The following is a 27,850-nucleotide window of genomic DNA, read 5'->3' on the forward strand; positions in this document are numbered from 1 at the left end:
ATACTAAATATATATGTATTTACAAGTCATTTAAATAAAAAAATCTATTTCAGAACACAAAAAGTAACAACTATCAACAATCTATATACAATCACTACCAAGCATTGATTAAAGTTATAGTCATTTTAGTAAAAGAATACAGTTCAGCTAATTTACCTGATATAACCTTTGTCCAGGTCCAGAGCATAAAGGATACTAGTTTTTACAACACAGTGCCTAATTTGGTGGAGTAATACTTCTTCAAAGAGAAGAATAATTTTTTTGTTACTGTGCACTTGTTTTATTTGCCTCTTTATTTTTCTGGAACTTTATCCCTTTTCTAAAAGTCCTTCAATCAGCCTTATGATCCTTGAAATCTGATATTGAAATCTAATTGTTGGGTGATTTGTTAGTCTCAAAGTAAAACTTAGACGACCCATTGACAAAAGCCAGTAGACTGTTGCATTTCCAAGCTGGCGACTGGGAGATTACAAAGCTGTCGTCTGCAATATAAAAATTACAACCAATAAGTATGATAAGTATAAAATAGACGAGTAAAAAATCAAAGTATTATTTGTATTTGTTATTGTATGTGGTAGTGAGTAAAAGCACGGCCTCCTCTAACACAAGGCCGAGCAGTTGGTGTGTGGCAGCATCACACTGGCATGCCTATTGACATAGTAATAACAGGAATAAAAAACTTGTTAACATAAGATATTGTGCATACTCCATTATAAATGAGTGTAACAGCTGTTGCATGTCGGGTCTGCGGCTTTGCCACTTTTGTCACGACCTGCCTTGTATTAGAGGCTACTGTTGATGTGGTCCGATTTTGATTAACATTTAGCATGTTCATGTTATGGTTCTTTAACTATAACCAAAAATGCTTACCCTTGATGATTGCTGTTGACAAGCTAACGGGAGAAGGTGTGTCAATTTTCCAATACCGTTTATTTTCCTTAAAAATTTTTAATATGATTCTTTAAGGGCCTTCGTTCAATCATAATTTAATTCAAGTTAAATAGTTACCCAATAAAACTAACTACTTATTGAGTACTGTAGCTTTAAAATATAACATTTGATTAAAATATTAATCAGACAAAAATATTGGTTCAATCCTAAATAAAGTCTAATGATTCAAAACAAGACCCTTATGATAGCCTAGCTGTGGAAGTTTGATCGAGTCACCCTTGATTGCCAAAACATTTGCCTTTGGTGACTCAGATAGAGGTATTTAAATGTGTCTTTGCTCACCTAATGGCGATATCAGTGCGAGCGGAGAGTGCTCGCTTGAAGGTGTCAGTGCCGGTGAACAAACACTTGCGCCTCACCTGTCTCTCCCTCAGTGCGACGTGTAGGGAGGCTACAGGGTGAAGCAGTCCTGGACCTTCTGTGTCCTTGCCTTCTGTAATACACATTTTATCATTGCTTATAACTAAGCCATTGAAATTTGTTATTTGTAAGGAAACTGGCCAAAAACTCTGGTATTGTTTGATACTACCTATGACAACTTTTTGTTGGATAGCACCATTAATTGATGGGCGACCTTTAGATTAATATTTCTTGAATGATCATTTTATATGAGATAGTTGAGTGATAACTAAGTCAGTTCTTTGCCCTCTGTAAGTGATTTTGATACTTTTCAAAATTCTTACTCCTATGACATTGATAACCTATAAATTTATCATTCTAAAGACATTGACGACCATCCCTGCTTTGATAAATGATTAATGAACAAGTAAGTATTGAAATCAACTTTTTACAGATGGTTAAAACTTAATGAACCCAGAACTCGACCATGAAGGACACCATAATCAGCTTTGGCTGCACTTGTAATTGACCCAAGGACAATAAATGATTAAAAATTCTAAACATCTTTACTGTGTATGGAAACCAATTATTCCAAACTTGAGCGCTTCCAGTGTACACCAAACTATAGACAGATTCAAAGATTTACGGAGAAGTCCCAATGTGTTTATTACTTTATTGATATTATTTAACAAAATTTTATCAAAATTTTCCTGCTAAAAATGTATAAAAAAAAAGTAAGGTACAGAGGAAGCACACTTGTGGAACAACTGTACGCTTTAGCTCTAGTGTGTTGTGCCAGAAATAACTTGTGATGAACAAGGAAGAACTTGATCGGCAAACACTGGGGAAATTCCTATTGCACATGGTCTTCCTCCACCGTGAGCACTGTAGTACATGAGGACGAGGGGCTGGTGTTGGACTTTGCCCTAGACACCACTTAAATTTACCATTGAATGTCTCCTCTGTTACCTTACATCTCTGGGCTGCTAGCAACCACACTGACCTTCCGGCTTGAGTGACTTTTGTATCTCGTCAAACACCTCCTGGCCGGCGTACTGCAGACTGACACCTATACGCGCCAGTACAGCTGTAGGTTGCCATCTGCGTCTAGCTGCGCCGGGCTCAGTGTCGGTGGCAGGGCGAGGCGGACGACTCTCACACACTAGACTGGCCCAGTCTACACCCAGGGCATCTCCTAGACCTGTCACACCACATCAGCACTCGGTAAAAGTAAATAAAACAAGGTAGTTTGCAATAATTTATCATTTGAGCCAACAGTTTTTAGCTTTTAGCTTAGTACCTGCAATTTGCAAACTAATTTTTAAGTCTCAAAAATAATTATCAGAAGTAGAAGAATGCAAAATCATATGCAAATGTAGCATGTCAAATTCCTCTTTCCGAAAAAAAGAAAAAAATACAAGTAAAATATTTAGATGCTAGGCTCTCTCTGCAAAACCTTATACATTTTTTTAGGGCACTAGCACTATGTTTACAGTTTGCACGATTGTATATAAACTTAAGGAAAGTGAAGACTAGAAGACAAATCTATACTATTATATAAAAATCTAATGGTGTCTGTCTGTAAGTGTATTACTAATAGGTGCAAAAACTACTGAACCAACTGGGCTTAAGTGGTACAAAAATATAGCTACCATACCAAGGAACATTATAGGACTATTCACATTTCTGTGACAACAGCAATTATAGGGCTTCTTACTGTGATAAAGCAGTAAACACTCCTACAAGTTTAGACCTAAGAAATTCTCCTACAGCAGAAAATCAACATAATAATATAAGCAGCACGCCTGTTACTAATAACTCAGACTTCCAAACACAAATTTTACTACAGGAGCTGAAACAAGCTAAAGCTGAAATTGAAAATCTAAATAGCATCATAACCATATTGAGGAAAGATTATAAGGATCTTGAAGAAAGTATCACAAAAGCTAGTATAGAACAAAAATGTCTCACCTGCTTTCCTACATTAAACCCTCCACTAACCCAGAACTCACAAGAAAATTTATGGCAGACACCTTTACATACATCGAGAAACAGGACTACAACTCAGAAGCCGTCAGTTGCTACCCAAAACAAATATGAACTTCTTTTAAAAAATTTTAGTGAGGAAACTGCTAATAATGAGTCTACAAACCTAGAGGCATTCGTCACTCAATCAGAAGAACCTAAACAAAACAAAACCACACTTAATAAGAACTATGTAGCTGCAATTAAAAAACAGCTAAAAAGTAAAAACACATCTGTCACCAACTCAAGGCTACTAATTATGGCGGATAGTCATGGACATGGTTTAAGCAACATGGTGCAACAGTGTACTCCTATAAATGTCACTGCTCATGTGAGACCAAATGCTAAATTTAGTGGTGTTACTGAAGATATTGTAGATCTCGCATGGAACCTGTCAAAGGAAGATTACCTGCTTGTGGTAGCTGGAACTAATGACGCTGGTCATACAAAGGTAAAACATATCTTGGATGATGTTCGCACCCTACTTCTTACCACACGTCACACCAACCTAATCATAGCTACATTACCTATGCGCCATGACAAACCTGAGTTGGACAGTAAATTAACAATAATAAATAAAGAAATTGAGAAATTAATATTACACTCATCCAACAATGCTCAAATCCTCCCACTTCACAATCTGCCACGCCATTATTATACCAGTCACGGATTACACTTAAACAAAAAAGGAAAGAAAGCTTTTACAGAGAAAATTTTACAATGCATTAATAAAAACTCAATCAAAAATAAATCCTTGGCCGGCACAGGTGCACTAGAAACCACCAAAACCAGTGAGTTTATTCAAGTCATTGAAGGTGACATGGGGAAGATTTTTCAGGAAAAGGAAAAAGATAATGCAACGGCTTATGCCCATTGCATCTCTGCAGACTTTGGAGAATGCAAACATATGAGTCAAGGTGTTGCAACAGTGTTCGCAGAGCACCCTGGAAAGCCTACCACCGCTGACCTCATCACAACTCACCTAACCTGCCAAGAGACGGACGGTACTTTTGTCTACGGACTGGTTACAAAACAAAAATATTACAATAAACCAGAAATAGATGACTACAACACTGCTTTTGAAGATATGACCACAGACTTTGAAAGAAAAAAGTTAAAGTATCTTATTTGCTCGCCAATGGGATGCGTCCGGGACAGAATTCAAATCCAACACTTTGTGACAAAACTAGTTCAATTCCAACAATCTACAGGAGCAAAAATACAGGTTATAACACAAAATGAAGAAACAAACAGAAGACTAAGAAGAGGCATTTCACATCAAACCTTTATTGTCCGGCTGAAGAACACTATCAACCTGATGACAGCTCACGAACAACCCCGAACCACTGATTCACCACTTCCACAGACTGATCCTCAGATCAAAACATCACATGTCGAGACCTCCACAGAATCCATAGGCAGTGCTGATTCAACAATCAACAGTAATTATCCTAGCCCCAGTGACAACTCAAAAAATCTGTCTGTTCACTTAACATTAATGGGGACTTGAATGAAATTGTGTTGTCAAAAAATCTAAGTAATTGTATAATGCACTACAACATTCAAGGAATTAAGCAAAAATTTGAAGAGATAAATATTTTATTAGAAAGCACAAAAAATGTTAAAATAATTTGCTTTAATGAACATAATATAAAAGAATCAAATAAACTGTTGTTAAATAGAATACACAATTTCAGTTTGAGGGATGGATTTTTCAGGAATTACTCTAGAGGTGGATCTTGTATACTAGTCCATGATTCCCTTTCTACCATTTCACGACAAGATCTAAGTAAAACTTTCAATGAGGAGTTTATCTTTGAAGGGTCATTTGTAGAAATTGAAGATCTTAATTTGTTAATTGTATCAGTCTATAGAATACCAGGAAATTGCATTAGTAACTTGTTTCTTAAAAAATTTAAAAGCTTCCTAACTGTTTTGAAAATTGAGGCAAAAAAGAAACAAATTGTTATAGCAGCTGATTTTAATATTAACCTTTTAGAAAAGAATAGTAATTTAGTAGAAGAATTTAAAAATATAATTAGTAGTCATGGTTTCTTGATAAACATCAAAGAGCCAACAAGAATAACAAAAACAACAAAAACCTGCATTGATAACTTTCTAACTTCTATAAATTATGGTAAAGCTCCTTTTGAGAATCTTGATTTATCTATGTCTGACCACAATGCTCTATTCCTTCAGTTACCTATTAGTAGTAAATTTAAATTAAAATCAACAAACTCTGTAAAATCCTATCGAAGACGTTTTCCTGAAGGATCCATCGCCCCATTTATTAATAGCTTGAGATGTAATTTGATGTCTTTATCTTTAGATGGTTCAGTGGATGACAATTACAAAAATTTTTTGGCTAAGATTAAATTAAGTATGGATGAAATCTTTCCAGTTAAACCTTTTAAAGCAAAAAATAAAAGTAAATCAAAAACTTGGGTTACTTTAGGGATAACAGTGTCATCAATAAACAAAAGAAAATTACATTATGAAGCAAAATTTAGTAATGATCCTAATTTTCTAAGCTATGTAAAAAATTACAAAAAGATATTTCAAAAGATTGTTAAAAAAGCTAAGAAATCTGCAAATGATAGGTATATAATGCAAGCAAAAAATAAGTCCAAAGCCATGTGGAATGTTGTAAAGGAAGAATTAGGTGTAGGTGTTAAAAGTGAAATTGTTAAGCCTCACATTAAACTTAAGGTCAACAATGAAATTATTGATGATGCTGTAGTCGTGGCGGAACTGTTTAATTATCAGTACTCCAACATTGTCAATATACTTAAGCTGCCAAACATGCCACACAGTGCTAATATCAATCCGTATGCTAACAATCCTACAGTTCAGGTGACAAAATTAGGTAATCTTTGTCAAACAAATGAAATTGAAGTAAAAAAAACTATTCTAAGTTTAAAGAACAGTAATGCCTGTGGCTGGGACGATATACCCATTAAATTATTGAAATGGTCAGCAAATGAAATATCAAACATCTTGGCTACACTAATTAATCAATCTTTTGCAGAAGGTGTTTTTCCCCAACTACTAAAACTCTCAGAAATAGTACCCATTCACAAAAAAGGTTGTTTAAATGAAGTACAGAACTACAGACCGATCTCTTTATTAAGTAATGTTTCAAAGGTTTATGAAAAAATTCTTCACACTAGATTATCTAGCTTTTTGGAAAATAACTACAAGTTTTGCAAGGAACAATTTGGTTTCCGTAAAAATCTAAATACCCAATCAGCTTTAAACAACTTTGTAAATTGCGCTTTGAAGGCCTTGGATGAGTCGCAGTGCACAGCTGGTGTGTTCTGCGACTTATCCAAGGCTTTTGATTGTGTTAATCACAAAATTCTTATCAAAAAACTTACAGCAATTGGTTTTCATGGACAAATAATTGAACTTTTGAAGTCTTACTTAAGCGATAGAAAACAAAGAACAGTAATTAAAACCGCCTCTGGGAACAAATACTCTTCTTGGGCTAATAATAACTATGGAGTTCCGCAAGGTTCAATCCTAGGTCCTCTCTTATTCCTCACATATATTAATGATTTACCTTTTCATTTTTCAAGTCAAATCTGTAACTTTACCCTTTATGCAGATGATACAACAGCTCTCATCAAACGAAGTACTGTTAAAATGTTACATGATGATGTCAAAGAAACAATTGGAGAAATAGCAAATTGGTTTTTAAAAAATGGCTTACTTTTGAATGAAGATAAAACTAGTGTTTTAATTTTCAAATTGAGAAATTCAACCACTGGAACAGAAACTACTGCCTCGCCCACAAATGTAGTAAAGTTTTTAGGGATATATTTGGATAGTAAACTACAATGGACAGAACATATTAATTTTCTAAACAAAAAACTCAGTCCAACAAGATATGCTTTAAGTGTTTTAATTCAGGTTACCTCCTTGGAAGTATGTAAAAATGTTTATTATGCTTATGTGTACTCTATTTTAAGCTATGGTATTACATTATGGGGGACAGCCACAGATGTCCACAAAGTTTTTAAAAAACAAAAGTCAATAATCAGAACTCTTGCAAATTGCCCCAAAAAAACATCATGTAGACAATTGTTTCGAAATTTTAAAATTTTAACTCTAACTTCAATATACATTTTTGAAATTTTAAAAATGGTTCATGGAAATCCTGGTATGTTTCAAAATTATCTTAGTAATCACTCATATAATACCCGAAGACAAGATATTTTTCAATACCCCACTCATAATTTAAAAAAATATGAAACAAGTCCTCTCTATATGGGGTTAAAAATTTACAATAAAATTCCAAACTCCTTAAAGCAATTAAACTTAGCAAAATTTACAGACAAAATCAAAACAGTTTTAGTAGAAAAAGCATATTACACTCTTGAGGAATTTTTCAACGACTCCTGGTAACAGACACCCAATCTCTCATCAACCTCTCCTAACATAAACAGTTCCACCATGCTGTAGCTTTGTAGGGGTAACTTACTGGCTAAATCCTAGGTTTTGTGTATACCTATTTAGATTTCCTTATTTATTAGAAACCTTGACAATGTACCTGTCTGTGTATTACATTTGTAATAACTTTAACAGATGTTATGTGCAATAAAGAATTGTCATTTGTCATTTGTCATTTGTCATTTCGACACTGACCGTAGGCTTTGCCCCTTTGGCTTTAAAAGTTCTGAGGTGAATATTTTAAAAGTAAATATTGATTGGTCTCCATGGCTGCGATGAGAACACTAACAATGTTTGTTTACATTTGCTTTGACATTTAAATGTAAACAAGAAGAACTGCTAAACTGCATATTTCACCATTTCAGACAGCTGATACAAAGAAATTAAATATAATACTCAGTAGGGCATAACTATGAGATAGGTTTATTTTAATCTAACCGTTTATCATGGATTATTTAATCTAAAACTATTCAAATTCAAATTCAAATTTATTTATTTGTGATAATACAAAATCTGGCCTCGCCAAGTTTGCAAAACTTGTCGGCGAGGTCCAATTGATTCACAAAAATGTAACAAACAAAATTTACATTTTTTTTTCTTTTTCTTTTTACAAATATAAATATTCTAGCGCTACTAATTCCATGGCGGTTTGTGGCAGGCACCTATCTAAGCTACATAATAATGGCAGCAGAAATGTAAAATTCTAATATGGTTTGAAAAAAATTGCTGATTTATAATCAATGCTTCATTCCGAAGTCTTTGTTCTCCTGGTTCATAGACCAGGGGTTTCTAAATATTGAAGAGGCAGTGTCTAACTGGAGAAAAAAAAAGTGAAAATGTCAATGATTATAAAAAAAAATTCTATAATCGTTGCTGTATCAACTCTGGCTCTGCTTTGGATTTTTTAAAGCGTCTAAGTTATGAAAATAATGTTATTGATATGTTTTAATGGAAACAGTATGAAAATAACAATGTAGAGATGTTTTGAATGAATTTGGAGGCTACTTTAAATCAATTCTAACTGCTTAACATGTGTTGTATTAACTTAACATAACTTGCAAATCACATTGTTTTATATATATATATATATATATTTATTTAGGTAAATTAAGTTATTGTGTTTTGCTTAACCTATGCATAAATTAAACTAATGAATATCATCAATAACTAAATTGTACTGATTATAGTTTTCTAAAATCTGTTGTATATGTATAACTATATTTAATTATCAAATGGTAATACAACATACTCTTTACTTTATATGATACATTTATTATTAGTGTTTTGCCACAACACTGATTAAATTAAACCAAGTAAAATATCATAACTAAGCAGTACACAGTGTTCTTTTGTTTCTAAAATCAATGAAATATCTGTTACTATGCTTACTTGATGGTAAGTGTGAAAATGTAAAGGCAATGGACGATGGAACTGATGAACTGGTTTGTATATTAAGTTGGTTTTTGATATTTTGTAGAGTAGAATCAGAGATGCAATGAAACATATACTGTATTTGCTATTACATTTTTTAGTCCTTGATGCTTTGATAATCATATTAATTTGTCTGCTGTCTTTAACGCTAAATTATTTGTTTAAAATTTGTTATAGTACCTATAGATATAGTTTCTTTAATATTTCAAACGACTGTATTGATAAGACACAGCAATATTTCTAAAGTTTATAACAGCTGACTTAGTTTAGCTAATGATTTATTGTGAGTGAAGAAATTGAAGATGGAAGGATTTGTGATTTAATATAAAGAAGAGTGAAATTAAAACAAATGTTCATTTAAATTTAATAATTAGAATTTTTGCAACTTCAAAATTGAAATTTAAAACATCAATAATAATTTAAAAGATATGTAATTAAGGGAGATGAAGGTAAGTCATGTATGTCAAAGTTTTATTGAAGATTTGGTCTGTTTTTCTCAAATCAGCCTACACAAGATTTAAAATTAATCTAAACCAAAATGATGGTATCCACTACTTACCAGATTTAAAAGTCATAACTTTAATGTTTCTATTAAGGCCATCAAAGTTGAATTTTGTTTCTAAAAGCGTTGGCGGATGTGTAACTATTATATGCAACAGATTTAAAGATTAAAATGTTTCTATTCTGTGTCCTCTTCCCGTTGCAAAGCACGGGTACAACAGCTAGTTAAGAAATAAAGTCGTTAAGGCAGTAAAACATAATTTTTAACAAAAAATCACACACAGTAATATTTCATATTTCTTTTGTAAAATAGCTACAGATGTTGTTTACCATTTTACCTCAAATGCGGTAAATCTTACTAATATTATAAATGTGAAAGTTTGTGTGTTTGTTTGTTTGAAGTTCAATCACGCATTAACTACTGGACAGATTGGGCTGAAATTTGGCATGATGATGATAGCTCACATTCCCGATTAACATATAGGCATATTCTTATCTCAAAAACTCTTTCGGGCTCTGCCCCAGTGGCTCTGTAGTTCCCTATGTTAACCTTATGAGTATTCATATTTAAAGGGAATTAAAGAATTTAACAGCTGTTGGTTCTTAAAACTTTGGTTCTATGATATGCAAAAGCATTAAAAAGTTATAAGATTTACCAACAGGGTGCAGCACTATATTTTTTGCATCAAGCAGCAACAAAAAAATGTGATACACAATGAAAACTGTCAAAGTAGGATTGTTTACAGTTGTTTTTTTTTATTTCATGAATAATTTGTGATATTTTGCGAATTTTTGATAATTAATTTTTCTCTATTGTTTAGGTGAAGTGGTAGATCATTATGGCTATGGTATGTGACTATAGAATACTGTAAATTTAAAGAAGCAAATTTTATGAAACTGTATCCTCCCTCAATCCAAACGCAAAGCTTGAGTATAACTGCAATAAGCATTTTATACTTATATCCCAACCCCGTACGAAGGACGGGTACTCTGCTAGTACAGTAGAACCTCTTTAATCCGAACTAATTGGGACCGGGGATAGTTCGGACTATTGAATAGTGTGGATTACAGAACATATTGTTGTTTTTACATAACAATTGCTAGGGAAAAGTGAAAAATGTTTTATAAAGTAAAAGCCTTTACAGTCTTTATTTAATACAGTAGTAAACATAGGGAATAAACATTACTGTACATTACAATAGAAACAATTATGGTGCATATACCAATAAATACAGTATCCAATGAATAACTACTGTTCTGGGTATAGAGTACAGCAATGAGGCGTTTGGATTAGTGGACGTTCGGATTACAGGGGTTCGGATTAAAGAGGTTCTACTGTATTGTATATTTTTATAAACCAATTTTATTTTGACAATTAACATTTTCTTAATTAATACGTTACCATGTAGCCCAATTTTGGCCTGAGGCTTGTAGGTTAACAATAGACACAAACCAAAGTAAAAATTCTGGATTGCAGATACCTAGTATTAAAATTGCTCTGATCTGGCTTAGATAAATTAAGTGCTATCTGTAGTTTATGTTTGACAAAACAACTTACGGAGGTATACAGACTAATAATTAAAAAACATATTTAATACAAGTAAGTTTTCCATACTCCGTTAAACAAATTTAGGCCGTTTTAGGGAAAGAAATCAATTTCCTCCACTTGATCCTACCTTCAAAACAATAGCTTTACAGCTGAGGTATGTCAAAACGTCAATCAATCAGCTACAACATATACATTAAGCATAAAAAGTAGTAGGGGAACTTTCCCAAAAACGCCTAAATTTCATGAACAGACAATAGTAAATCTTTTCAAAACTACCTCTGTAAAAAAAAAAAAAAAACAAACAAAAGGCAAAACACTTACCTCTATTCTTATTAGCTCTAGCTTCTTCCTCTAACTCTTCATCTGAGATTTCTTCAAAGCCTAAATTGTCAATATTTTCTTCTTCACTAGGGCGATCTTCTAATAACCTAGAAAACGAAATACATTGTGATGCAATGGGTGTGACGATAATAAGTATACAATAATTTTTTTTCCAAACATGTTGTATTCCTAGAACTTTTGTTTTATAGAATGAAACAGATAGACTTATCAAGTAAACCTTTTTTAGTTAAGGAAACAAAAAGCGCTTACCTTTGATCTAATTCATGAGCAGCTGCTACAGAAGTTGCAGAGCGAACATCTTCCTCCAAAAGTCCTTCTTCAGGTGCTAGGACATCCTGAAAACATAGTTACATTTTTTAATCCATTGCTAATCTTACACAAATCAATTTACTGCATCCATTCCTTTCCCAGTCACTACTTTTTCCAAATTATGTTAAAAAAAAACTATATTGTAACTTTATCTAATTTAGCTCTGGACTTTTAAAAGTCGAGAGCAAGTGAGTATTGGATTTTGAAAGACAAATTACCAAATTGTAACTACTAATCTGCAAAGAATAGCCTGGATAATTTTTTTTGATTATAATTATAATATCCATCTTTTCAAAGCTTATCCAATGTCTGAAAGTATTTATTTCTTGTAGTAGCCTCTTACTTTTGGGTCTTTTCTTATCCCCACAACCTTAAATGTCTGCCACTAAGACTTTCTCTCCCTATGCATAAGCCTTTATAGAGAAAGTAGTATAACTGATCCGGTTCGGTAAAGTGTGCTGAAATCTGGAAATCTGCTATGATAGTTGATGTGACATAACAAACTCTAGTCTACAGTTAAGGCCCGGTTCACACGAATGACAAACCTAGCAGAGGCTTGGACTAGGTAAGCAATAAGTAAGCACGACTGGGTAGCGGACCAAAGGATCAAATGGAGCCGTTCACACGAGCCTAGGACGCCGACTAGCTAGTCGTGTTCGAGCTTGATGTTCCAAAACCTAGTCGGGCCCCGCTTCCCAGTCCGTCGTTGCAACTACCCAGTCGCCCAGTCGAACTGCATAGCAGTACATGTAGCCTTATGGGAGCGTTCACATGAGCGATCGGGTAGTCGAGCTGCAGCTCGCATTCTTACCTTTGGTCTCATTGTGCATCAGTGATGGAACCGAGTGGTTTTGATATCGATATTTTCACCTAGTCCGTGGACATGTCGCTCGTGTGAGCCGGTGTGATCCTGTGGTCCGCTACCCAGTCGTGCTTACCTAGTCCAAGCCTAGTCTGCTAGGTATGTCGTTCGTGTGAACTGGGCCTTACAAGTTGATCTTTTAGTATGGCTTGGTTAAAAAGTTTATGTACAACAAAAGTCACTGATCGACATCAGCACTCTGTTGGATGAATTAAACTACATTTCATTCTAAAAGCTACAAATTTTAACAAGCAAATGGTAGTAAAAGCAGGTGGTATGTCTAGTTCTACTAATGAGGTAATACTATCAAGGTCAGCTGACTCACCAAGTCTTCACGGTTGAGTATCTCGTCAGGATCATCACTGATGTCACTGAGAGCTTCCTCCAATGGGGCGGAGATCAGTGGTTCCTCTAGACGGGGCTTCTTAGCATCAGGCGGGGCTTCTCCCTCTTCACGCTCTCTGCCCCGCTTGACCCCCACCCCTTCTCCACCTGCACCCGACAATAACCAATCAGTATTAGGGCCTACAGATGGCTCTAATCAAACACTATTTTTATTAAGTGTTCCTTTACAACCAAACAGTAGCGTAAATATTGGGTGAAAACCAACCTGTGTCTATAATTTCCTTCTTGAAATCCCCACCAGCAAGAGGATCTTTCTCGGAGGGATTCTGCGCTTGAGGACGGCGGCTACTGTTAAACAAAAACAAGATCAAAACATAACCAATTAATATTACTAAAAAATAAGGACGTAATAAAAAAATTAAATATATACTGGTACCTTTTAGCTGTTTATTTTGTTGAAATACTATTGGACTAAAGAAAATAAAAAAGCAGTAGACATTTTCTTTAAACTTACAAATTAACAAATTTGACCAGTCTGTAAATAAACCAAGAACAAGAAATTAATAAATAGAGCTTTTAACGATTTACCAAAAACATTAGTTTTATAAAAAAAAACACTTGATCTAATTTAGCTGTAACGTAACACAGTCAGAAGACACATTGCCAGCTTAACAACTACAAGACTAGTCCTTAATCACTAGTAAATACAGCTGAGCTAAATACAAGTTGATATGGTTAAAACGTTGTTGTTGTGTATAAGACTGATAATAGGTACCTTTGTCCGTCTTTAGTCATAAACAGTAGTCTGGGGATGCAATTGTGCCCTAACCTCCAGACAACTGTTTATAAGACTGAGGACAATCAAAGATATGTAGCCTATTATTATATATTCATCACCTGGTGTTTGATGTTTCAAGGTAAATCACTCCAGCTATCAAAGCTCTCCTTAAAACACTTTTACCAAAACCCCGGTCTGACAGAGCAACGGGAATTTTCACAAACGCATGTTGGCAACACTGTTTACTTGGGGGATTACATTCCCCCAATACCTTCCCCTATTTTAAAGCAGGGTCTCACAAGCCCAGGGTTTCGGTATTAGTGTTGACATGATACTGAGTCCAGCATATTCTGTCACTCACCCGGGCTCCTCTACATTGGCGTCTCTCACTACGATGTGATTGCTGGACACCACAGTCTGGTCCTCCCGTTGGTTGTGTCGTGGCCGGGCAGGCCACTCCTCCCTCCACTCTCCTCCGGCCCACTCACCTCCGCCGTAGCGAACCCAGTCTTCACCCTCAACTCCAGTCTCCCATTCTCCGTGTCTGTAAAAATTCCATGTATCTACACTCTACAGGTATAATACATTAAAACCATTTTGGAATTTAATGTACAACTCAGGTGTTCTGACTATACCCTTTTTGAAAGAATTTGCAGCTTTTCAAATTGTGGATCACTCTGTAATATTTCAGTTTTAGGTCTATTTACTTAAAATGTAATTTTGTTTTAGATTTCAATGTGCACGCTGAAACATACTTTTAAATTTGACATTTGATCTGCAAGATAAATGTTTGCTTTTCCAATACACTGTATGTCTTTGGAAATTGAGTGACGTGAATGATCGGCTGCGATTACTTTCATCAGTAGGGTATAATGCATCATAATTTATCACCTGGTAAATTTAGAAATGCCATAAAAGGAAATATACATAAACTATATTTATAAATAATCTTAGTGCGGTTAGAATAAAAACGTTCAACATATGACAATACAACTCTTACCTGTTTCTGGTGTCCCAGTCCCGTCGGGATTCTGGATAATCCCAGTCCCGGGACTTTCCAGGTCCTGGATCCTCATAGCCTCCTCGGGATTCCCATCCTCCTCCTCTCTGTCCTCCCCTGAGATACAGGAACATATTATGTTTAAATAATAATAATAATAGTATTATTACTGTGATTTATTTTATTCTTATTTTTCTCCACATTACCAAACCCTTTATCACCCTTTATGCTAATGGCACTATGTGCTAAATTACTGAAACAATTACTACCGGTACCAGGGAACTAATCATACAGAAGGTTTAAAATTAATTGAAAAAAATCAAAACATGTTGACAAGTTTTCAATGGCGGTTAGTTTCTACTATTTACTTATATCAAACTTTTAAGTAGGACTGTATTCATTATGTAATAATCTTGTTTACATAGTCAAGTCTTACAAACCTTCTCCTCTCTTCACCAAATCCTTGGTTATGCCTCAATCCACGCGTATCTTCTCGTGTTGATGGACTTAAATCCTTGAACATTCCTGCTCTCTCGGAACCATCTTGGGCATACCTCTGACGATCTGAAGACAAAACTTTTGAAACTTAAAATTGGATTTACTTACATACAGTTTAAGAAATTTCCATTAGCATAATGAGATTATGACTAAAATATTTCCTTTAACATGTAAGATTTGTTTCCTAGGCCTATTCAAATAGTCTAAGGTTTAACGAGTACCTAGGTTTTCTGCTACAGGGAAGGTGGACAAATTTATTCATAGTTAAATAAATTAGCCCTACTGGGTTAATAAGAAAAAAAATATTTGACAAATTTAATCCAATTTTTTTTAACAAGCAAACTACAACAGTTTACGAATAAAATGGGAAATTAAAATATACTTTCAAATCAGTTTAAAATAAAATTGTGAAACTTCATTTAAGTTATATTAATGAGTAAAAAAGAGAGAACCCAATTTCCACCTCATAATCCTCCTTCCTCTAAAACCCTGTTACTATAATTCAAACATTCTACTTCTCAAACTCGTTGAAATAAACCCAGATTTACATGTATTAACCAAATTTCATCGAGATTGGATCATGTTTACATGGGTTATCAAGCTTAGGTACACACGCAGACATCCTACCCTGTATCAAATTTTACAAATTACTACAAATTACACATCTATAGGTGGTTTTTTCTTACCTCTGCGAGTGTCGTAAGGACTCTCATATCCCTTATCCTCGGCTGCCAGGCCTCGTCTGTCAAATCGCCCCTCTCTCTCAAACCGTTCTCTACCTCTCTCCACATTTCGTTCTCCGTCACCTGGCCTTCCTCGTTCCAGGCTGTTCCTCTCCCTTATATCCATGACTCTGTCCAGAGCCCTATCTCTAGGCATTCCTCGATCTTTCTCCAAAGACGTTCTATCAGCTTTCTCAAAGCTTCGTCTATTATCTCCACCAGCTCTTTCGTAGTTTCTTTCTTTGTCTCTTTCAAAATCCCTGTCTCTATTTCTATCAAGGTTTTTGGTGGGTCTATCCTTTTCTCTGTCAAAACCTCTTTCACTTGGTTCATTGGCACCTCTGTCAAAATTTCTGTCTCTCTCAAAACTTCTGTCCCGATCAGCTTTATCTCTTACTCTTTCATTTATAATTTCTCTTTCTCGAGGCCTATCTTTATCTCTTTCACGGTCGGATAGTTTATCCACCAACCTTTCTTTTTCTAACGGTCTGCCTCTTTCGGGTTTTTCAAGTCCCCTATCGTAGATTCTATCTCGTTCCCTATCTCTTTCTTTCTCTTTATCTTTATCTCTATCTTTCCTATCTTTATTCCCTCTTTCTCGATCTCTGTCCGTCAATTTGCGTTCAGGTTGGTGGGTTGAGAGGGACATCAGTGGAGGAACTGGCCTGTCGTAATCTCGTTTCTTGGGATCTCTTTCCTTTTCATCCTTTGTCTTTGTTCGTTCTTTTTCTTTTGCAAGCAGTTCTCTTTCTCTCTGCCTCTCTCTACATCTCTCTAGAGCTTCTTCCCTTTCCTTTTCTCGAGCTGCTTCTCTGGCTTTCTCCCTTGCACGAATATCATCATGGTCTCCTGAAAAAAGGTCCACAAGATTAAGATTTGAGGCTGCTACATAATCACAGTTGATCCCTGAACAGCATTGCATGTTAAAAATAAAACAGGCAAGAAGTAAATTGTCAATGCTGTTGGATAAAACTTGATGTTAGCAAATATTTTAAATCTTCAACGGAAGCCAAGAATCACGTTCACACACATTTTCCTCATGAAAAAAATAATGTATCTAGTCATGTTCTTGCATTTAAAAATAATAAAGTTTTGGTTGTTGTTCAATAAAACATTAGCTCCATCTTAAATACTAACTTAATAATTGTACGAAAATAGTCAAGTTACAAATATGATCTTGGCTTACTCTTATCTCGATCAGGAATTGCCTTCCTATCTTGACGACGATCATCCTTATTTCTGGACCGATCATCATCTTTTTTTCTATCATCCAGCCTGAAATAAAGATAATAATTTAACTGATTATTTAGCGATTCTGTTAAAATACATGTCTTATCAGATGAATTTCAAACTCTGCCAAATAAATATATACACAAGTGTACGTTATGTTTTTAGATCACATAATGCAGCAGTTTTGTTTAAGAACATGGGAAAATACATCACTATCCTCCTTGAAACAAGAAAATAGGTTTAAAGTTGCTTACAACAACTTTTCACTTCTAAAAAAATGACTCTAAAGGGATTCTTTCTGTCTGACCAAAAAACACAAAAGTTAAGTTATATATCTATTTGAATTAGTTTTAAACCACTCTTTTGTGCAAATCAACACTAGAGACACCACATTGCAATTTTAATATTATTATTATTAAATTTTTTTTTAACTACCTATTAATTTTAATGGTAGGTAACCAAAGACCTATAAGAATGTACTGTTTCTCCACTAAGCAGATTTTAATGCTGATATTTTAAAACAATTTATTAGTTAGTGCAAATATTTCCTTTTTAAGTATTAAGCTGACAGGCTGGTATGGTGTGACCCAATAGATAGCAAAAATTCCTCTTTAGTAACCAGTCTGGAAACTAATATGACTGAATGCAAATTTTTTTTAATACTTAAAAAATTTTGAGATTCTTACATAAACGGACAAAATTGAAAGAACCTTGTTTTTGGATGTGAGGGACCTCAAAACAAAATAATGGTCCTGCACCTCGGTCTAACTGACCTGGAGTGGCTGGCATTGCGGACTCTGTCTGCTGGAGAGTCTTTACGTCTCCTGGCAGGGTCCTGGCGTGGGGGTCGAGGTGAACGCTCCTTGGCGCCAGGTTTGGCTCTACGAGGTGACTGACTGCGCCGGTGTTTGTCCTTGCGCTCAACTGAGGTGCTGCGTTTGCTGGGTGGCCGAGGCGACTGGTTATGTCTTGATGCTCCTGATAAAAGCGGAGGGTGGATTGGTGTAGAATTAGAAGTTTAAAAGGGGGGTTTGTAGTCTTATGAGTGCCACCAATTGGTTTTCCTTGGAGGATTAGCTGACACTAGTTTGGCAGTTCTTTAAATATCTAAACCAATTTGGATTTAGCTACGCACTCCCTGTACCCCAATCACAGCTAACCTGCACACCTTTATAGTCAAAATGAGTAGTTAAGTTTTTAAGATAGCAAAATACTGAATTTGAAATTTTTAAGTTGGGTAGGTGTATTTGATTTAAGTTTGGTATGTTGATAAATTTTTCTGGTTAACATTTTTCACTAGGCAAAGGGTTATTTTACGTTGTCATCATCATAACTCCAGAGACCAATAACATTCTGTAAACCAGCATATCGTAAGCATCCTATTTTTATGAATGTAAAAATAGTGAGAAAGCTACCTTAAGTAGATTTTCTGTGAGCAAAAAACTCAATTGTTATCTCTGTGGTGATCAAGAGCTAGGTGTAGAAGTTAAAGTTTTCAAGCTATTGGTATTCAATCCAAAGATGTAGCATTATTGTGAGTAACATGACTTAAAGTTGATTTTCTACACAAGAATCAACTCACCAGAAGTTTTGGAGGTGGATGGTTTGTTTTTCCCCGGAGGTGGAGAGTTATGTCTCCGATGTGAGGGAGAGAGGGATTTCTTGCGAGCCATTTTTGAACTGGGAGCTGACTTTCTTGGTGGGGTGAAAGCCCTTTTGTCCCTACTACTGTTGGACTTCTTACTTATGTTTGAGGGGCTCCTGTCTTTATGCATTGATTTGTCTCTGTGGAAAAGACAAAGAAAATTGAAAAACAAGACAATTAAAACTAACTTAAAGTTGATTTAAATGAATAATTCACACTGTTCAGATGTCTTAGACATATTAAAAACTATTTTTGCTGATCAATTTGTGTAGTAGCTAACATAGCATAAGACAGGGGTAAAATGGATATGTTAACTTTTACCACATACCTAATTTTCTTCCGTTCGCTATCAGACAACGAGGATGTAGAAGCTCGCTTTGTCTTCTTGGCTTTGCCACGTCTCCGCTTGGCGTCCGCTACACCACTGGTCGAGCTAGAGTCTGAAGAGCTATCGTCACTACTAGAGCTAGAATCTGACGTGGTCGAGCTCACTGAGGTTGACGAGGAACTGCTTAGTGTCTGCAAGGGAAATCAACACTTGACCATGAATAAAAACATAAAATATGTAAAAAAGTATGTAAACATTTGCAAAGTTTTACTTAAATTAGAGTGTAGATGTACTTAATCCTGTGGTTTTCATGCGAATCGCTATGGACCCGAGAGATAATTCACACCCCCTCCATTCTTCACTGCTGGGGAATTTAGAATGGTTCATAGGCTATATTACTACCAACAAAATAAACTTACAGAAGGCCTTCTCTCAACCGGCCTGATTAATCCTCGCTCCGATTAACTGCCATACTCAGGCATAAATAGAGGTTTGTTTATAATCCTAAATTGATGACTGTTATGTTCAACACTGGAGGAATAATAGAGAATTGAGAGATGTGTATCACCATCCAGATGTAGTAGCAAGGATAAAAAACAGGAGATTGAGATGAGCTGGACATGTGTGGAGGAGAGAGAACTCATCATTAATTAAAGCTGTGGACCAGAACAAACCAGAAGGCAGAAGACCACTCGGCAGACCGAGACTGCGATGGAGGTGCTGAAGGATGTGGCTGTATTAGGCACTACTCCTGAGGCAGCGGAGGATAGAGAAGAGTGGCGAGGCCAAAAACCTTCTGAGGTTTCAATGGCCAAGGTGGTAAGGTAAGGTATGTTCAACCCTTAGTGGCAAAATTAAGGTAGAAAATGAATCTTAGATTGTAACACCTCCCCTGCTAGTAGATCATTAAACTATTATCTTTGTAAATAATAAACCGGCTTTAGCCGGTCCATGTAGTTGAGAGTCTAGCCTACTCTAGTACCGTATCTATAAAAAGTCAATGTTACTAAAGTGGTGTTGTACCTTTTTCTGAGAGCTAGTGTTTGATCTGTGTCTGTGATGCTCGTCCGTCTCCTCCCGCCTCATCTGAAGTTCCAATTCCCGCTGCAGAAGTTGTCTGCGTTTCTCCAGGACCTGACAAACAACACATGCTAGAAAACAAGTGGGGCTCATGCCGTCTCGAGATAGATACACAGATTGTAGCTTTGTAGGGATAAATAAGCATGCCTTTAACATTTATTTTTTAATTTGGTTTTAAGTGCTTCACATGAACTTTTGATGAGAGCATTTTTCAACCCTTGGAAAAAGATACTCCAGTAGAAAATTCCAATTTGACTTAATTTAGGACTACTACAAAATCACAGCAGAATTATATCAAGAGATCTAAAAATAAAAATTAGTCACAAGTGGAACAGTTCTAACATTACTTTTGGCCAAATAGTATTGAATTGTCATTTGTGAACAAGCAAAAAAACTGAAAAAAATCACATTTGAGAAAAACACATTTCTTCCCATGATCAGATCATGCTTATTTCAAATTTCTAAGAAACTGTGCGATTCTTGCTCAAGTATTGTGCTTATGTTGACACTTAACAAATGCATGTTATTAAGCATGTACGGTAGGGCTCTAGCTAAGTTATTGTGTTTACATGTTCACATACAGTTGAATGCATGTTATTAAACAATGCCTCAACAAAAAGAAGCAAGTTAAAATAAACATATTTATGTTTTGTCCAAGACTTGTATTTGTTAAGATTACCTTTTCGTCTTCGTATTCCAAAGAATTTTGGTCCCAAGAATCCCAGTTGACTTCAGGGCTCCCGCGCTTCACTACGGTAGAGTGAAGACGCTTCAACCCTTCTAACTGCAAATCATCAAAATGATAAGCACCAGTTCAATGTTGTCAACACAATGGATTGATATTAATAAGTCTACACTATAAACATTATATTTACAGTCATGAAAGGTAACATGTTTTGAACTGCACTCATTGGCGGGTGCTGGCAAGCCATTTCATTTAGTTGCAGTATGGTTAAGTTTGATAAAGACAATAAAACTCTGACCTCGATATCTACTTGAATTTGGCATTAACTAGAAACAATCCTAGAAAGATGACTCATGACCTTTAAATAAGTACAAAAGTAAAGTACTTTTGCTAGCTACAGAGTGGCCTATTATGTACCAAAAGTAAATACCATTAAGTTAACCATGTGTTTACATCATCTTTAAATCACAATGTAAACAGAAAGCTTAGGGTCTCACTACTCAACAAAATGATTAAGACCCGTGGTTCTGGATAACATAGGCCAGTTGGCTTACAACAAAACAATTAAGAATAGTAGGCTGTATATTCTGATTAGCCTATTCATGATAATTCAGTTCTCACCTGTTTTGGGTCTAAGTCTTTCTTCTGGGCTCGCTTTGAGGGACTGATTAGTGTATGAGTATTGGCAAAACTGAAAAATAACATTTACATAATACACAATTATTACAGTACAAAAATAACACTGTTTAAAACTAGAATAGCTTAGGAATTTGACTAAATTTCTTAAATTTTGTTGAAAGCTCTTTCATCAAATATTGTTAGAATGTTTAGGACTATTAATTTAAAAACTGTTTTGTTTAATTTTAAGGTATCATTTTGCTGAAATTGTAGAATATTTTGTACCCACAAAAATTATGGTTAAAATTAAGGAGGCCACTTTAGAATATAAAGAAATAAAGACATAAATTGAAATGAAATCTTGAAGTGCTTAAGTAAAATATGTCCTAGGCCAACTTACAGACAAGTTTTCCCATAGGGACAAGTGCCATTTTGGTTCCAATGCCTACAAAAGTTTTCAATTGTAGCTTGGTTCTGCCCCAACGGAGCTGTATTCACAGAGATGGGTGTGCTGGTTTTGGTGCCAAGGCGCTCAAAAACACTTTGCCGTCGCTGCGACTCTTTATTTGCTGATATGTTGCTATTGTTGAGTTTGCTTCCTGGACTTTCAACTGTGATCTTGCGTTTAGTCAATTTTGACATCTTGTGATTCCGCCAGCCCACTGAAAAATAATCAACTTATATTCAGTAATAGGCCTATCTGATTTAGTAGGCTTGAATAAAATATGAAGCGATACATTTGGTTACACATCTAGTAGCAAAAGATGCTGTAAGTATCTAAACGACGGCTATCTTGAAGGTTGTATAATCCTATATGGTTTCCTTTTTTAGCAAAGTAAGCTAACTTGTAACCACTCTATTCTACCTTTATTGTTCACAGTCCATAGCCCATGTAGCTTTATTAGAAATTGCAGCCTCAGCAAAGAAAAATAAGTGAAATTTACTTTAGACTAGTAATACCTTCATTGGTGGTTATCATTGTAGATTAGGCTATAGTAGACTATTTCTTATCCAGACACCTTTTAACCGGACTATTCTCAGCAGAAGTGGCATCTCTTTAACCGGAGAGTTTTTATCAACACATCGTTTTAACCTGGGATTGGATCGGCAGGAAGAGGGCAATACTGAAACAACTTGTGGGGAAGATTTGAGACCATTGATATTGTGTCAAAATACAATGCCCTCCCAAATTTAAGTAAAATATTTGTTTTACCGGTACCCTGTAATTTTTGAATGATTGTGCGGATATCGGTTTTACCAGAAAAACTGTTATCCAGACTGGCCTTAGTCCCATGAGTAAGATGGAGTCTACTGTAAGTTATTTGAAAATACATTTTCAGTGAAGTTGTTTTTATCGATAAAAAAGTACAGTTATAAAAGTACACTGCCATATTTTATCCATCAATGTTAGTTTTCAAGCAATAGGGGTACAGACTAGTTTAAATCCTATTTAAAAACAGTTTACAAAATCTAAGGTGAATCGTAACCAAAAGTATCCTACGCTACCTTTGTATTTTCCAATGTTTCTATACATCCTGAATCCAAATTAAAATTTATATACTGACAATTTTCTCAACATAGCCAACAAGTAACAGAGGACTATTCCACTAACACACTCCACAGTGGATCAATGGATTACTCTCTCAGCCATAACTAAGTAATGCAATCATGTTAAGTAACTAGAACCATAGTAATATTTTATGAGGCCCAGGATAATTTTCAAATGGTATGGTGAAGGCATAATTCAGTGAAGAGTGGAGACTAACGAGTGTTTATTTGCGTTTAGCAAGCAGGTGAAGTAGAGTTTTGTTAGCTGCCCTCCAATCACTAACTCTTTTCTATAAGTCTAGTTTAACTACAATTTGTATGCCAACTGTTGGAAGTATTTGAAAGATGTTTTGTTGAAAATATAATCCATGTTATACTGTCTTTTTGATCTGTTTCAGAATTGTTCTTTGCAGAGGGCCTTAGTGAATTGGTATTCCAAACAAAATATTAGTTTTTGGAATAGCTTGCTTTAAGTCTATTGTGAGTAAACAAATTCATATTCCTATCTAAGTATTTTAGATAGGAAATATAGTGTATTTCTACTCTATTGTCAAATGATCTTTAAATTAATTGCTATGTTTTAATTAACTGCTAGAGGTCGTCCACTGGTCCACCCAAGGACGATATGGTTTTTTTTTTGTCCTAGGACGCCAGTCACGAGCCTGGGATTGTTTTTCACGTTACTTCAGACTAGACCTAGGGGTTGCGGCATTATCACTTGGATAAAATCCATTGGTGACTTAGCGGGGATCGTACCCGGGGCCTCAAGGACTGAAGTCCTGCGCTCTGATTTTAAGTTGGTCTGAAGGATAAGTTAAAAACATTTCACAATGCCTTTACCGTCTGGTAACATTTGCATTATAAACACTTTTACCTATTTATTGATTAAAATCCATATTTTTTAGCCCCTAAGCAGATATTGGGACTAAATCATTAGGCCTAAATAAATAGAGTTACCTTCCTCAATCAGCTCGTAGTAGTGTAACAAATGTTATAGCATTTCAGCCTGCCATCATCAGATTCAGCCTTTATTTTTATTTTTTTTATTTATTTACAGAATGCCATTACATCATAAAATGACAGGACATTTGTCAATGCATTATAATACTTAAATCTAAATAGTAATAAATCCAAATAAAATAACTTCAACACTTAACCCTCCCAATTTCCACTTAAAAATTCATTTAAAGAATAAAATGTTTTTGTCAATAACCATTCTTTACATTTTTGTTTGAACTTTTTTGGATTTGCAATGTTTTTTAAATGATCAGGAATCAAGTTATACAATTTCGGTCCAATATATTGAGGTGATGCTTCAAATAGTGATAATCTATGGCTAGTGGGCTTAATTAGGTTCTTATGTCTAGTGTTATACCTATGGTTTGTGTGACCCTCCCTGAAAATGGACAAATTGTTGAATACCCAAAATAATGCTTCTAAAATATACAGGTCATAAAATGTCAAAACGCTAAAAGTCTGAAAGATGACTTTGCACGGACTTCTTCGGGGTACTTTAGCTATGATTCTAAGTGCCTTCTTTTGAAGCCTAAAAATCTTCTTACCATGGCAAGAATTTCCCCAGACAAGTATTCCGTATGACATTAATGATGAAAAATATGAATGATAAACTGTTAATTGAGTTTTAGTATCTGTAACTTGAGAAATTGTTTTGAGAGAAAATATTGCTGAAGAAAGTTTTTTCCGTAGTTTGTCAATGTGAGGAAGCCAGTCAAGATTTTCGTTTATATGAATACCCAAAAAATTGACTGTCTCCTCAGACATTAACTGATGATTTGTAAAAGTGGTCTGTTTTAAACTATTTCTATGGTGAACTTTATGGTGTCGTTAATCAATAAACACATAAACTGTCATACCCATGCCGGTACCAGTACATAAACGGGGTTTTTGAAAGAAACAGGCCTGTTCTACATACATATCCACACTCGAGCAAATAACTTAAGTTAGCTGAATTAAAAACCCCGTTTATGTATGTGTAGGCCTAATTTATGTCCCATGTAACAGTTTATGTTTTTGTGTATGAACAGCACCATAAAGGCTGAATGTCTGATGATAGCACAGAGATTCTGAATTGGCCGTAACATTTGTTACCTACACTACTAAGTAGGAGCTGATCGAAGAGGGTAACTCAAACTTATTTATTTAATGATTTATATTCAGCCTATGATTGTAATGAAATCTTTTTCCTCATTAAATCCTAGCCTTTTAAAATTATAAATAAATAAATAGGCCTAACACACAATAATTTTTAACAGCCCACAGTTACCCTTTTGATGCTAGCCTAAACTTAAGTAACTTAGACAATATTTTTTTGTAATTTTCCAAATATGCTAGAGGGTTATTTACTTATTTCGTCCGAAAAGTGCTATGCTTGCCACAGGGGCAAAGTCTAGTGTGCCAGAAAAAGATCATCGGTAAAAAATATAAAATTTTTCATCTCAAAAGTGCTACAAGGAACAACAAGTTATATCGGGCCTTCGATCATATGAGGAGTCAAAAGAAACCATCGCTGTTTCTAAACAACACAACCGAATAAAGGATATGCCCATTTAGACTCACTCGATTGAAAGTCAAGCCGGCACAATAAATCGTTGCTTAAGTTAGTACTTTTCAGATGAAACCCGAACAACGATATATCGTTGCACAGCACTGAAAGTGTTAAATCACAAGAAGGCTAAGTAGGCTAATATAAGTAAGCTACTTCATTAAGTTTACTTCCGAATCCCAAGCCCACCAAAAAAGGCCATTTAAAAGATTAAGGCCTACCTTACCTACTAGCCTAGTTTGTATGCTTAATTTTGTAAATCTTCTAAGGCTAACATTATACCAAAAAAAACTTATTGGGTACAGTTTCTTAACTGGGCTATGCTAATATTGATTGAGGCTGCACTTTACATTAGGTCCTACACAAACAACCGAATGAAAATATCGATTATTCGATTGTTTCATTCGATATATCTTTTGGTTAGTTAGGTTAGGTTAACCTTACCTAACTAACCAAACGATATATCGATCAATATTTTCATTCGAATGAGTGTAGGACCTAAAGTAAAGTGCAGTCTCAATGGCATTAAACGATATATCGAATGAAACAATCGAAAAATCGATATTTTCATTCGGTTGTTTGATTAGGACCTAAAGTAAAGTGCAGCCTTGATTGAAACTATCGAATTGAAAATATTGATTAAAAATCGATATTTTTAAATACATCTATTATAAAATAAAACTATCATAACCTAACCTAACCAACCAAACTTGCTGATGGTTAAAAAATCGCATGAAGGTTTACTAATGGAATCGATATTAATTAGCAGCATAGCCCAGTTAAGAAACTGTACCCGCTTATTGGACGAACTGTAGCCTGTAGTTAAGGTTTGTTTGACAGAAGAATCCGGTAGGCTAAGATAAATCAGTAGAGTGAGTAGACCTACTAGGCCTACCTCTAAGCTACCTCACAAATAGAAAATGAGTTTTAACATCTTAATTATTTTTAAACATATTGTAATGGATAATATTAACTTACCATGTTAAAAAGTAACCAATTGCTTCCACTTCCAACAAACAAAATAGTTTGTTCAGGGTTAACTATCATACACAAATGAAAACGAAAACATAAGAAAACAAACTAAATATAGGCCTAGTTTAATAGTTTTTAGGTTACTGACTGAACTGAAATGAATGAAGAGAAGAAGAAGACCGAAGAAGATCGAATGGAAGAAAAAGAAGAACATAATAACACAGTAGTTTTAAAAAATGCTCCCGTGACGTCAGCAAATGACAGGAATAGCACACCTATGTATTTTGCTTCCACCATGGCTGCCATACATGGCTGCCAACGGCAGCATGCTGTAACACCTCACAAATCGTGACATAACAGAGTGTGCTACCCATTGAGATAAATAATAGATTATAACTGGGGCCCATTTCATAATAAACTACAAGCTACAAGTTACAACTTGTAACTTGTAATTTCCATTAGATTTGCATTGGGCGATCAGCTGATTTACTAATAATATTAGTTTGTACTTTATTATGAAATGGGCCCCTGGAGTCACTACTCTCTGGTTGAACATTAGAGAAAACGTGCCACTGTTTTTGCTGGTTTGTTTTCAGTGTTTCGTGTTGTTAGGTTGGCCTTACAACATGGGTCACAGCCTGGGTCACTTCCTGGTCACAGTGACCTAGTGTGAAGGCGCCTAAGGAAGCAACGCACTGGGTGGCGTCATTACTTTTTCAGTACCCAGTGCGTTGCTCATTATGAACGTTACGTTGGTGGGGCCGTCTTTGCCCTTACCCACTTGCGTACCGTTCCGTACTCATAATGTTCTCGCCATACACTTCACTAATCTGTCAATGAATTTCAATGGCTCTCACACCTTTAGCACAATCAAATTACAGCACGCACTTCACAGTCTGGATTGGTGGCACCATTTGGAATGCTTGAATCCGGATGTAAACAGGGCCGATTGTTGCCGAATTTCCGGCACAGGCTTGCCAATAGATGCACATACACAGCGCAAATGTCCTAAATGCCATACGCAGCGCTGAAATGAAGAAATTTAAAAATGGCACTTACTTAAAAACATGCCTCATA

At 35.2% G+C, this 27,850-nt stretch overlaps 1 protein-coding gene across 3 annotated transcripts; it reads right to left on the reverse strand.

Annotated features, from left to right (window-relative positions):
* Positions 1-29: 29 nt before the first annotated feature.
* Positions 30-26,915, reverse strand: LOC129000156 (zinc finger CCCH domain-containing protein 13-like). Of its 3 annotated transcripts, none has more exons than XM_054427091.1 (20): positions 26,780-26,915; positions 22,091-22,352; positions 21,694-21,763; positions 21,067-21,171; positions 20,331-20,441; positions 19,308-19,498; positions 18,917-19,119; positions 18,108-18,312; positions 17,291-17,379; positions 16,069-16,953; positions 15,325-15,448; positions 14,885-15,001; positions 14,246-14,428; positions 13,372-13,454; positions 13,087-13,253; positions 11,840-11,925; positions 11,570-11,676; positions 2,294-2,491; positions 1,234-1,384; positions 30-482 (listed from the first exon to the last, which is right to left on the reverse strand). In XM_054427091.1, the coding sequence occupies exons 2-20, from the start codon at positions 22,330-22,332 to the stop codon at positions 407-409; spliced, it is 3,393 nt and encodes a 1,130-aa protein (XP_054283066.1). In that variant the 5' UTR covers positions 22,333-22,352; positions 26,780-26,915; the 3' UTR covers positions 30-406. The 3 variants fall into 3 exon arrangements, with proteins under 3 accessions (XP_054283066.1, XP_054283065.1, XP_054283064.1); XM_054427090.1 differs by having other exon boundaries at positions 13,372-13,451; positions 15,325-15,460; XM_054427089.1 differs by having other exon boundaries at positions 15,325-15,460.
* Between the last annotated feature and the right edge of the window lie 935 nt (positions 26,916-27,850).

This window comes from Macrosteles quadrilineatus, unplaced genomic scaffold, assembly GCF_028750875.1.
Source record: "Macrosteles quadrilineatus isolate MER2022 unplaced genomic scaffold, UCM_ALF_1.0 Scaffold_8__2_contigs__length_117827958, whole genome shotgun sequence".
NCBI lineage: Eukaryota > Metazoa > Arthropoda > Insecta > Hemiptera > Cicadellidae > Macrosteles > Macrosteles quadrilineatus.

Bases quoted from the DNA above. Each gene is read 5' to 3' on its own strand.
- LOC129000156 (XM_054427089.1), bottom strand. From the start codon at position 22,332: ATGTCAAAATTGACTAAACGCAAGATCACAGTTGAAAGTCCAGGAAGC. The intron at 19,499-20,330 runs GTACAACACCAC...TTTCCCTTGCAG, and splicing joins ACACTAGCTCTCAGAAAAAG to ACACTAAGCAGTTCCTCGTC. The intron at 13,254-13,371 runs GTTGGTTTTCAC...TGTCGGGTGCAG, and splicing joins GAAGGAAATTATAGACACAG to GTGGAGAAGGGGTGGGGGTC.